This window comes from Lactuca serriola, chromosome 4 (assembly GCF_051521515.1).
Source record: "Lactuca serriola cultivar US96UC23 chromosome 4, Lser_US96UC23_V15, whole genome shotgun sequence".
NCBI lineage: Eukaryota > Viridiplantae > Streptophyta > Magnoliopsida > Asterales > Asteraceae > Lactuca > Lactuca serriola.
This window is the reverse complement of record NC_136411.1, coordinates 394,552,571-394,565,792: the sequence shown is the minus strand read 5'-3', so window position 1 is coordinate 394,565,792 and position 13,222 is coordinate 394,552,571. Positions and strand designations below refer to the sequence as shown.

Here is a 13,222-nt window from a genome sequence, read left to right as displayed (position 1 = left end):
GTAGTTTTGTATTTGTGTGTGTATGTGTTATTGTGTCATTGTGGTTGGTTGTTTGTTTCTATTGTTTTTTGTTACTACCGCTGTTTTTTTTCCTTCACCACAGAAACATTCTACATCACAAAAAACAGTTACCTTATTACCTTATGATTCCTAATTTCCAATTAATTCTTTATTTGTTGTCTATTCGAAAAAGAGTTTTCATTGTAGGAACCCACAAAATAATATTTATAAATAATTTTGGGTAATTTTCGAAATAGAGTTTCCAACTTAAAATTTGATATTTTATGCCTATTATTTTTTGACCAATTATTCATTAACAATTAAACATATAATCATAACAAAACTTATAACAACTCTAGGAATGTTCATCGGCATTTTTTTATTGCACAAATTGCTATTATTTTTACAATTCAAATAATATTTATTATATTGGTGGCGCTCAAGACAATAAAAAATTTAAAGAACTATATTTGAACAACATAAAATCTAATAAAACGTCAGAAACATCAAACGATCAAAGTTCATTTACACACGTCCTTATATACATGTAGTTTTGTTATATTACCTCATTTTTCGGATTTAAAATTTCATTTTAGTACCATGTATGATTGTCGTTCTTATTTTGACTTTTTCAAAATTTATTTTTCTATGTACACTATTATCATTTTCTTATTAATCATCATTCAAATAACATTTATTACAATTTTGAACCATTTGATATAGAGATTGTAGATAAAGATATTGTATCAAAAGAAGCATTTATAAATCTATCATTTTTTTTATTATTATCTAAGTTATTCTAATTTGTTACCGTTAACATATCAAATTTTATAAAAATATTAATATTTGCAAATATATGATTAATGATTACTTTTGTGTATAAATAAGTTTTTAAAAATTCGTAAACAATTTGTAGAATTTATTTTTTTTATATAACATTGTTTTTATTATTAGTAGAACACATTTTATTCATCATTTGAATTTGTAATTTATTTTATTGTGTTCATATAAGTTTCTTATATGATCTTAATTTTTTATTTGCATATAACAATGTTATTTTCATGATTCGATGCGTTTGCTTCTTCTTTATTTTTTTTCTTCAGTCTATTCAGTTTTATATTTATTATACACAATTATTATTTTTTTTATTTATCTACACATAAAAAACATTGCTCCTACATTCAAACCATTTTACATATTAATTTGAACCGAGAAAACATGATTTAATTCATTTTGAATTATCAATATTCTTTTACTTTATCTCCCGTGGGTTCCACGGGTTGTAACCTACTATATATATATATATATATATATATATATATATATATATATATATATATATATATATATATATATATATATATATATATATATATATATATATATAGGCTTAGGTTATTCTATTCAAAGTAATTATTGTGCTATTGTATGTATAAATATGGGCCAATCAAATTTACTTATTTTAAGAAAGTCATTAATATATATATATATATATATATATATATATATATATATATATATATATATATGAATTAAATATAACTTAAAAATATCATCTTAATTAATTACAAGGGTAATTTAGTCAATTAATGTAGATTTAATAAAGGAAAATTGCATTTTTTAAGGGATCATAGATTCTATTAATTTTAAAAATACGATTTTACGAATTATAATTCTTTTTATTTGGACATTCTGACAGAATATGTTTATGAGTATATTCAAAAATAAAAATATTCTAGAACCATAAATAATAAAAATATATTGAACCAATTTCTTGATCATGAATCTAAAAACTTCTTGTAGAATAACAAATTCTTGAACAATCAATTGAAGAATAAAAACAAAAAATACATTATTTCTTATAGAATACGGGTAACAATTGTTAAGAATTACATTTATTGTTAAAGAATAAAACTAAAAAAAAACTTTCAAGACGGGAAAGAAAACATCAAAATCTAACAACGACTAATACATTCTAAAAGAATAATGTGGTCCGTTTCAATTTTGTGGTCCGTTCTTAAAGCATCAACTTCTGTGATTCCAACATAAATGGAATTCGTGATTCCATTCCAACATAATTGGAATTCGTGATTCCATTCCAATAGAATTGGAATCTCACCAATATCATCCATTGAATCATCTACATAAACATACTTGATACATTTTCAGAATTCAACCTTGTTGCGATTACTTGAGCTTGACTTCTCTAGTTGGTGGTGCTAATTGAAAATAGTAAAATGGTTCAGTAGGCTCTTCGCTGCAAATAGATATAACATATATATTTAGCCAGAAAAGGAGAAAAGAAAATAGCCGATCAAAAAAAATGAATACAAAACCCTCCCTACCCGGGTTTGGATTGCATGCAACGCCAGAAAAGCTTAAAAGGGCCAGGAACTGTCTTAAAAGGGTTACCTTCAAAACAACCCTACATGCCAAACAAATTAAAGTAATTCAGGTACCAAAATATATAGAAAAAACCATGAGAAAGAAGTGTTCATCAATCAGTGATCGTATTAATGGGACAATGTAAATAGTCATTTAGAAAAGTAATAGTATAGGAGTTAAAGTAGTATCAAAGCTTTAGTTCTCATATGTATACACAATGTAATAATTAAGCCCTAGATGTTCATGGAATGACTCAAAGGCTATGCAGATTACAAATGAAATGATAACACTGTTTATAAATTTGCTCCTAGTTTCCTTTAGATCTCTTACACTACAATGAATTGATTATTACAAATTGCACCTAGTTTTAGTATAGATTTCTTACACTATAAAGGACTGATTAATACAAAATTACAGATTGCTCCTAGTGTTCCTATAAATCTATCAAACTGCAATAAAGGAATCTGAGACATTTCTTATTCGACAAGTTCGTTTATACTAAAATCATAGAGTGAAACCATAGTTTCAAATAGAACGAAACCCCAACTTTCTCAATGAACCAAAAAGAAACACTTCAGTCCACAAATCACTTGAAGAACATCAATAAACCCTAAAAAAAGTAAGGAGCAAATTCACAAATCCATCGAGGCAACAGCAATGACAGATTTGCAAGCAAATCAAAGAAAGGAGAAGTAAGGAAAATTAGAAACTAACTTGGACAACATCTTCAATGCGATCATTGCATTTGTGAGCCTTGGGTTGTCGGGTGTCTCCGTCGGGTAATCCCCACAGGCTCTCCTTCCGAGGAACTTCTCTCCCATTCATCTCTCTCGTTATTCTTTCCGATTTTGTCAAAATGTCAATATACAATACAGTATACAGTTTGACAATACGACAACTTAACTTTCTTATCTGCGGGCTGAAGTAAAATGGGTTGGCTTTTGGATGGCTCGAGTCAAGCCTCAAAGGATCAAACCGCTAATGACTATCGGTGGTCGAATGGTCAGGCGATGATCGATGAAGCACGGATGGATCGACAATGGAGAGGAGGAGTGCCGGTAGAAGGTTCGCTGCCACAGATGGAGCAGCGACGGCGAAAGCTTGCCTCGCCTGAGATGGAGCAGCATCGACGATGGAAGGAGGCTAAGGAATGGAGATGGATTGGAAGCAAGGAACAACGATAGATAGATGATGAGTTAGGTTAGGTTAGCGTCGGGTGGGAGATTGAGGAATACACGTTTATTTATTTAGGTTAAAAGTCAGTACCATAATTATAGGGATTATTTTTGGAAATTACTAATCAAATTACTAAATTCCCCTTATTTATTTAATTAATTAATTAATTTTGATTGATCCACATTTAAGCATACAATAACACAATAATTAGTTTAAACACCTGAACCTAGCTCTCTCTCTCTCTCTCTCTTTCTCTCTCTCTCTCTCTCTCTCTCTCTCTTTATATATATATATATATATATATATATATATATATATATATATATATCTCCATATACTAATAAAAGAATAGTTCTTTTGCCATGTGTCATTATATTAGACCTCTTAATTAATGTGTTGCCACTTGTCAATCTATTAGTTCTCCATTTTAAATTTATTAAACCTCATCATTAATGTGATGCTATTTTCAATGTATTTATTCTCCATTTTAAATTAAAATTAAAATTTTATATTATTGTTTTCATTAATTCACAAAGAAAGTCTAATATATATTAAAAATTATTTTTATATATTTCTTTGAATCAACGATTATAATTTCACATAACTAATAAAAATATCTCTTAATTAGTAATTTATTTAAAATAATTGATTAATAATTTTGATTTTTTTTATTATAAAAGTTTAATTATTTTTATAACCGTGGTTCCCACGGGTTATAAACTAGTATATATATATATATATATATATATATATATATATATATATATATATATATATATATATCCCTATTCTAATAAAAGAATATGTTTAATCTCCTATTGACAAGTGTCATACAATTAGAATTCCTCATTAATGTTATATATCATCTATCATGCTACTTGTCAACCTATTAATTATCAAATTTCAAAATTTCAAATTTTAAATTTCCACTCTAATTACATTAAATTAATAATTGATTATCTATTTCAAATTTCAAATTAAAATTTTCACTCTAATTACATTACATTAATAATTGATTCTTTATTTTAAATTTTAAATTTTAAACTTTCTCACTTTAATTATATTTAATTAATAACATTTGATTGAAAAATAAAATAAAATTATTACAGATTATAAGCTGATATAACTGAACATATCTATTTAAATCAATGATTATGATTTTATATAACTAAAAAATATATATCTTAAGTATTATTTTATTTAAAATAATTGATTAATAATTTTGACTTTTAAATATGAAAGTTTAATTAATTTTGTAATCGTGGTTCTCACGGGTTATAAACTATTATATATATATATATATATATATATATATATATATATATATATATATATATATATATATATATATTCGCCATTTCAAAATTTAAATATGCTTTTATGTTTATGTTTTGTTCCTAATTACTCTCCTAATGTTTTCTTCCTCTCCTCATGATTCTCCCATTCATAGCTAAACATCCTATTTATTCTCCTATTCCTAGCTATGTTAGCTATATGTGAAATGAAAAGTTAATGTTACCCTTATTTTTATGTGCAATGTTCGAATTTTACAATTAACACCCTTCAATTACGGCTCAGCCACTCTTTCACATTTCTTCGCGAATTCCTGCAGGTCTCGACTTGTCGGGATAAAAATCGAATTGAGTGCCTTGAAGATTCTTCATTTGATCTCATTACTGGTATAAATTCTTATATCATTATCCTTAAGGATATGCTAGGGGTGGCAATTTATGACACGACACGACAAAAATACACGACACAAAACGAAATTGGGACGAAACTAAAATTTGAATTCGTGTCCGTGTCGTGTTCGTGTTAACTATAAAAAACACGATGTCGTGTCGTGTCGTGTTCTTGTTCAAAATTTGACACGATTTAACAGTTCTTTATCGTATTTTTCGTGTTATATTTGATAAAGTATTCATTAAATAAACTAGTTTTTGGTATATGATATATTTTTCGTGTCGTGTCGTGTTTGTCGTTTTTTAATTTGTTCGTTTTCGTGTTAGTTAAAAAAAACACGACATCGTGTAGTGTCATGTTCGTGTTACATAAAACTTTGTCGTGTCGTGTCATGTCAGACAGAAACACGAAACGATAGCACGATTTGCCACCCCTAGGATATGCAAATCCTCGAATATGCATACAAGTTGTTCGACGGAATGCCTCAACTAATACGAGAATCCACCCTGTAATGTCGTCGTACAGATGCATGAAAATCTTCAGTTCTTACGAATATGATATCGACCAAATTGATATTGGATTCACGAAGTTGATTTTGATTCTTTCATGGGTTTGGTAAAAGAGATTAATCATGAGATAAGATTTGCATGCTAGAATATTTCAAGAGTTGGTGAAATCGAATCACGACAGTGATTGGGATTCTTAATTCCTTTTGTAGGTCTGTACCCGATTGACTTCTATATATATCATAAGGTGGAGTTTGGGGATTCATCAGTCAACCTTATTTTACGAGTTCTTCAGGAGTTTTCACTTTCAGAGGCGCCTTCATTCTCATAGCGACGAGGGTATATTTGTAAATTCATACGCAAAGGTCAGTTCTATACTTCTATTATTTTTTTTTTTCTGTTTTCTTCAGTTTTTTAATGTCCATGTTTGTCTTAATGATTTAAATCGATAAGTAGTGAAATATGTAATGTTTTTCTATATTTTATAGTACATAAGAAATCTACCATAATAAATGAAAATGTTATTGTCACTTGTCATTCTCTCATTCAATTGGCCACATGTGATTTTGTTATAATTTTGTGATATATTTATTTTACACTTGTCAATTATTTCATTATTCATTTCTAATATATCATTAATTTAGTTTCCATAAATTAAACCTACCATAATGACTATTAATTTCAAATTTCAAATAAATTTATACTTTAAACCTTTGTATTTAACATTTTATTATAATAACTCGTTAGTGCACAGGTATGACAATTAAACACATAATTTTAATTAATTATTTTTTGAATGTTTATTTTCTCATAATTTTCATTTATTTTATATTTCAAATTCAAATAAACTTTTCATTTAATCGTTCTTATTTAACATTATGTTTTAATCAACCCATATAATATATGGGTCTTACAATTAGGTAATAATTTATGAGTAAAGAAATAAATGAATAGTAAAATTTCAAATTTAGATTCAGTGGTTGAAAAAGAGTGACTAGTGCCATAATAAATAAATGTATACTATTTATTTATTTATTGAAAAAGAAAACGCCAAAACAGATCTTTATAGTTTATAGGGTTGGGACTTGGGATTTGGGTGCATTGAAACCTTTTTGGCCGGCAACTTGCAACTGAATCGCGGGAAAACAAAACACCCGCCGTATAACGGCAAAAGATCAAACGTGTGCGTGAATAATAAAATAGTAAAGGATATCACATAGAAAATGTATATGAATAAAAAATTTAATAAAACAAACTAACTTTGGATAAAACAGTAAAAAATATTTACACAAATGATAAGTTTTAACGCAAAAATAATTACATTTTACATAAGCTGACGAGCGTAACTTGTTAAATTTAAAACACGTTACGTATACATGTTTTCATAAAATAAAGAATATATCTTGTTTATTTTTTTAATTTAAGGCCAAATTCTGTAGAAAAAATTACTATCGTTTGTTTTTTTACAGCTGTGAATATGCTAATATTTTGTGTTGAAGTGATATAATTGTTGTTTTATGATAATATAAGTCAAAAACAGTTATCGTTTGAAGAAATATTTAAAAAAATGTTGTGAGAAACCGATTATTTAGATAAATATAAAACTACATAACCATCTAATGTATCATTCTTCGAAAATGATCATACTAATTAATGTGAATATATCTCACTTATTACGAGGTATATTAGTGAAAGTCGTGCATGATATGGATTATGGATATCATTCTACTTGCATATGAGCGATAGAGCGGTATTTGTAAATACCGGATGCTGGTATAGTAACAATATGGCTTGATTAAAGGGTAAAGGAAAATTGAAGCATGTTACTCACTATAAATATAAGAGAAAATGGTCAGAGATCACGTACACCGGGAATGAAGGTTTAGACTTTAGATAGAAATTCATGTGCTCCAAAAACCATTTTATATATTTATCATTTCACAATTCTGGTACATGACTTCTGGTCAACTAAAACTACATTTTATTTAAGTTTAGCGTCATATATTTTGAACTAGTTAATTTTTTTAATAGAAGAAATTAACATGAGGGCATAGCTTCATTACTTCTATATGTTTGAGGTTTGGAATAAAACTATGGGTGTTAATCAATAACTCGACATGATAAAAATGCACGATACAAAACAAATTTGGGACCAAATTTGTGTGTGTTCAAAATTTGACATGATATTAACATCTGTTTTCATGTTTTGTATGATAAAAATATGTATTAAATAAACAAATAGTTGTTTTATGTTATATTTGTCGTGTCTTATGGTGTTTTTGTGTTAATATAAAAAACACGACATCGTGATGTGTCGCTTCAAACAAAAAAACCAACATAATTGTCCGATTTGACACCCTTAAATAAAACAAGAGATTTTGGTTCAAAGTTTTGCGATGGCAGTTATCATTAAAATGTTATGTAAGAATCACTTTTCATAATCTAACTTCTCATAATCTAAGGAATCTCCTTGCTAACTAGAGAGTTTCTCGATCCTAGCAAGTCAATGACAACCTCATCCATCTCTTACTCAATCAAATTTTGAATTTTTTTTTTTAAAAAAATTAGTATTTGTTGAATAGTATAAAGGTAAAAGTAATTTATAATATAGTAAATATAATTCCATTGCATGGATGAATGGGAAAAAACAGATATCTTGTTCGTAGAATTAAAATCAGATCAGAAGAAGAAATCACATTTGTTAAGTAATGTTTCGTTCCGTTTAATGAATACCAACCAAACACTACCTAAGTATAAGTATTTTGAGTATTAAATTGATAATAGAGTGGAGCTAGTACAAGAATATAATCCATTTACCAACGGAAAAAGACAACATGCTAGGAAAAAGAAGGTTGTTGAGTTTGTATGAAAGAATAAAATGACAAATATAGTAAGAGCGGGATATTTTTATTACTTCATTAGGTGTAAAACCCGTGTAATACACGGGTTTATTAAAAATAAAAATTTAATATCAATATTTAAACATTAAATTTAATATCAATATCAATTTTAGAGCTCTCATTAATTATGACATTTATTACATTATAAATATATCAATTCTTTTTCAATGAAGCATTTATTTCTCTCAATATTATAACCGAAATAAGTTATGATATGTGAACAAATCAGAAAATTACATGTGGAAATAAATAAATTCTAAAAATCTATTAAAATGTCATGTGTCAAAATCAATGAGGACATAACATGTGATAGAAAATGAGTTTTATTTATTAGTATAGATTCTAAAAAAGATAAACTTCATAATAACATTAGAATAAAGCATGTTCAAATTTTGAACCCGATACCTTCATTATACAATTTCACTCTCCATAGTTTCCGTGGGGCAATATGGGATGATCACAAAAATAACCAGATTTTTGGAAATATAGATAAATGACAACTTTTGAGTATTTTCCGAAATAATTACATGTCTAAAACGGGTCAATTTTGGATTTCGGATATAGCTACGTTGTGTGATTCGTTTTCATTTGCACCTATTATTTGTTTATCGCATTTCAGAAATGTTTTTTTTTTCTATTTTGTGGTGAATTGGTTAAAGGTGAAGACTTGGGTCATTTTGATAGGATCCATAAATAAGCTTTCTGAAAATGAAATTACTATAATTGAGATATATTTAATTTATTGAACAAATATGATGTTTTATTAGAACATTGGGTGTGACTAACTAGTCATAACACCATTTTGATGTCACCTCACATGTTACATCACCAATGGTGTTATAACACCAAGTGAGGAAATGATCACCATGTTACTTCTTGTTATAACACAAACTTTTTTCCACTTTGTAACTTATTTTTTTTTCGAATTTCTTTTTTTTAATTTAAACAAATATTTTTTTAATTATAACATAATAAATAAAACATAATGTTTAAAAATTATAAATAACATATAATAAAAATAATTTTTAAAAATTAATAAAATAGAAATTAAATTACACGTAACATCCAAATTCAAAAAAAAAAATACAACGTTATTCGGTAAAAAAAAACATTTTTTTAAAAAACTAAACGTTATTCGTTATCGTTATTCTTACCATAGAAGATATAATCGGTCAAGTACTCTCGAAGTTGTTTGTGTTTATTTGTATCATGAATGTCAACGACTCGATGCAAATACTATGATGTTCCTGGTTAAAACTAAACGTGTTTGGGCTCCATTGGGATATAGTGTGCAATATTTCGTCCTTTATCTTCTACTACCATGTTATGCATCATGATACATGCATACATGATATATCGTAGAGTTTCTAAATCTATTGGTCGTGTTTCATGTTTAACTATATGTCACTTCACCTTCAGCACTCCAAAAGTACATTCCATATCCTTATGTGCTCCTTCTTGTCTTCTCTTAAAAAAAATGTAGGGTTCTTCAACCGAGTGGCGGAATGGCTTTACGAATGTGGAATACTGATGATATATTCCATCTGTAAGGTAATACACATATTTGTATTCGTTTCCATTCACCGTGAAAGGAGCATCCAGGGTCTTTCCATTCAAAAGATCGTCGAATATTGGCACCTGATCAAGAGCGTTAATGTCGTTGTTGGAACCCGCAACCCCAAAAAATGCATGTCAAATCCATAAATCTTAAGAAGCGATAGCCTCTAAAACCAATGAAGGTGATCCGTGATGACCACTTGCGTATTGCCCTTTCCATGCTACCGGACAATTTTTTCATTTCCAGTGTGTGCAATCAATGTTTCCAATCATTCTTGGAAATCCATGGTGTTCTTCATGCGCCGCATACAATTCTTACAAATCATGCAACGAAGGTTTCCGCAAATACACGTCTCTAAATGTTTCAACAACACCCCTTGACAATGTATACAGACTATCCCTTGCGGTTCTTTTAGACATTCTTATATAGTCGTCCATAGTGTCGGGTGACTCCCCCATAGTCATCAAACGAATGGCCGCAACACATGTCTACAACGTTGTAACCCTCGTCTACCTCTAGCATCATATCTCAATTGAAAAAATTCATACCTAAAAATAAATTAACTACAGTTTAATAATATAGTACATTTGTTGTAAAATTAAAAAAAAAAAAAAAAAAAAAAAAAAAAAAAAAAAAAAAAAAAAAACATGTAGTACATTTGTATTTACTTTGTATAAAAATATAGTAAAGAAACGATACCACGACATACCACGACGTTAAGTCGCCCATAACGAGTAAAAAAGAACAGATACCGCATGCTCTTATAGTTGAGATATTTTCTTTACCCGATAAAAAAAAAAACTTTTTTACGAAAAAATTTTAGTATTGGTTAAGATATATTAAGGTTGTTAGTTTGAATACTTTATGACAAAAAGAGCTTTTTTGCATAAACATGAAAATTATGGCACCTGAGGTGTCAAGTCACTCAATACAATAAGTATCCAAAAATCTAATAAGTTTATATTAAAATATGATTATTAAAAATTATAAATAATTAATATAGTAATTGTGTCAGTTATTACATAAAATCTTGGGGCAGGTTTTCTATTTAAGGAAAGTGATGGAGAGATACCAATCCCCAACTCCGAATAGTCACCGGAAAAGCTGCCTAAAATGGTCCACAAGGAATAGTATTAGTAGCCTTTGCTTCTCTTCCAATATTACTCTGAATAAAGCATCCATCCTACTTGCTTATATCAACTATCAACTCACGCAAATCATATATCCTTCCCCTATAATCTGCTTCATCTGTATAGGTTTGTTTCCGATCAGATTTTGATGGCGGAAGTAGCTGTTGTGGAAGCGCTTTTGTTCGGCGATGATGGAGCCAAGGCCGCCGCCACAGAGGCAGTTATTCATCTCACAAACAAACAGAGACACAAACTGGCTGATAATGGAGCCATTCCTCCTCTCGTCTCCATGCTTCATAATCCTCCAGATTTCAAATCCCTAGAATCTGCACTCTTTGCTCTCCTCAGTCTCGCCTATGGCAGCGAAAGGTTCGTTTCGTTCGAACACACTAACTGCATCACGTTTGATTAGATTCGAGTTCCAGGTGGACTGAATCGAAATCTAATGGAGAAATGAGTATAAAACTTTGCTTGAAACATATAAATAAGCAATCGAATTTATGGAGTTCGATTGAATCGAATTTATTGAGCTTTTCAACCTCAAAAAGTGAATCGTAATCGATTGGAATTAACACTTTCTGTGTTATGTTTTACAGAAACAAGATCCGGATTGCGAAATCAGGAGCTATTCCTCTCTTTTTAAACCTCATACGATCCCAAATCCATCCATTAATCGACCACGCCATAGCAGCACTTTTAATCTTATCATCTTCCTCGTCAAACAAACGCTCAATGGCGACATCAGGTGCAATCGAAACCCTAAATCAAACCCTCCTTCAAAACAACACCACCCAAGTAAAACTCGACATCATAGTCACTCTCCATAACCTATCACCATATATCCCCACCTTTCTTTCATCATCTACATCATCTTCTTTAATCCACCTCATCCACGAATCCGAAAAATCATCCAAACTAGTCGAGAAATCAATGTGTCTACTCGAACACTTGTCTTCTTCATCAGAGATCGCGTTGAGAGCGATTTCATCGACAGAAATCGGGATTAGGGCAGTTGTGGAGAGTGTAGAAGAAGGTTCGAAGCAGTGTAAGGAGTACGCAGTTGGGATTTTGTTGATGATATGTGAGAGTAGTAGGGAGAGATACAGAGGAATGATTTTATGTGAAGGAGCGATTCCGGGTTTACTTCAGGTTAGTCTTGATGGGACAAGGAGAGCTAAAGGGAGTGCTAAATCGCTGCTTAGGCTTTTGAGGGACTGTGAGAGTGGTGGTGGTGAGAGATTGAAGAATGTGGTGGTGGAGGAGGTTATGGGGGAGATTTACAGAGGTGGAACGGAGGTTGGAATGGTGGAGGAGATGATTGCTAGGCTTACTACATGAATAATTTTACAGAGAAGGTTTTACTCTGTTTCTTGTTCTTGTGGTTGTATATATTATACACGTTGGTTTTATCATATTTATGAAGAGGCTATTCACTAAAATAAACTAAATTACTAAAATAGAAGCACTTTGGAATTATTTTATGAATAATCCCAATACAAAAAAGACATTTTGGGCCAAGGCTTGTGGTGGGCCTTATTGGGCTTTGACTGGTTAACCGGCAACCCAGGCTAAATTCTTTGGGCCAACGGTCTGGAGGTATTACCGGGCTATTCCCTGGCTTTTTCTGGGCCTACCAAGGCATCGGTCCGAGTCGGGGCAAAATATAATTCTTTAAAAACATGATTGTAACAAATATGTGGATAAATATTGAAACAAATGCTAATCCATAATTTAGCGTGATTTTGCGTGTTGCCTTTAATCAACTTGACACTTATGTGTATGGATTTAAATAATATAAATGATCATTAAATATGATTAGATACATAAAAAATACGATGAAATACACCATTATTAATGATCCATTAACATGCAAACGTAAGCTTT

The 13,222-nt window shown here is 29.6% G+C and overlaps 1 protein-coding gene and 1 long non-coding RNA gene across 2 annotated transcripts; one reads left to right on the top strand and one right to left on the bottom strand.

Annotated features, from left to right (window-relative positions):
• Positions 1-1,916: 1,916 nt before the first annotated feature.
• Positions 1,917-3,559, bottom strand: LOC145100829 (uncharacterized). Its single transcript, XR_013705265.1, has 3 exons — positions 3,100-3,559; positions 2,346-2,425; positions 1,917-2,257 (listed from the first exon to the last, which is right to left on the bottom strand). It is a non-coding gene; the product is annotated as an uncharacterized LOC145100829 (long non-coding RNA).
• A 7,721-nt stretch (positions 3,560-11,280) lies between these two features.
• LOC145097914 (ARM repeat superfamily protein) lies at positions 11,281-12,756 on the top strand. Its single transcript, XM_079035578.1, has 2 exons — positions 11,281-11,707; positions 11,935-12,756. The coding sequence occupies exons 1-2, from the start codon at positions 11,487-11,489 to the stop codon at positions 12,674-12,676; spliced, it is 963 nt and encodes a 320-aa protein (XP_078891704.1). The 5' UTR covers positions 11,281-11,486; the 3' UTR covers positions 12,677-12,756.
• The last annotated feature ends 466 nt before the right edge of the window (positions 12,757-13,222 follow it).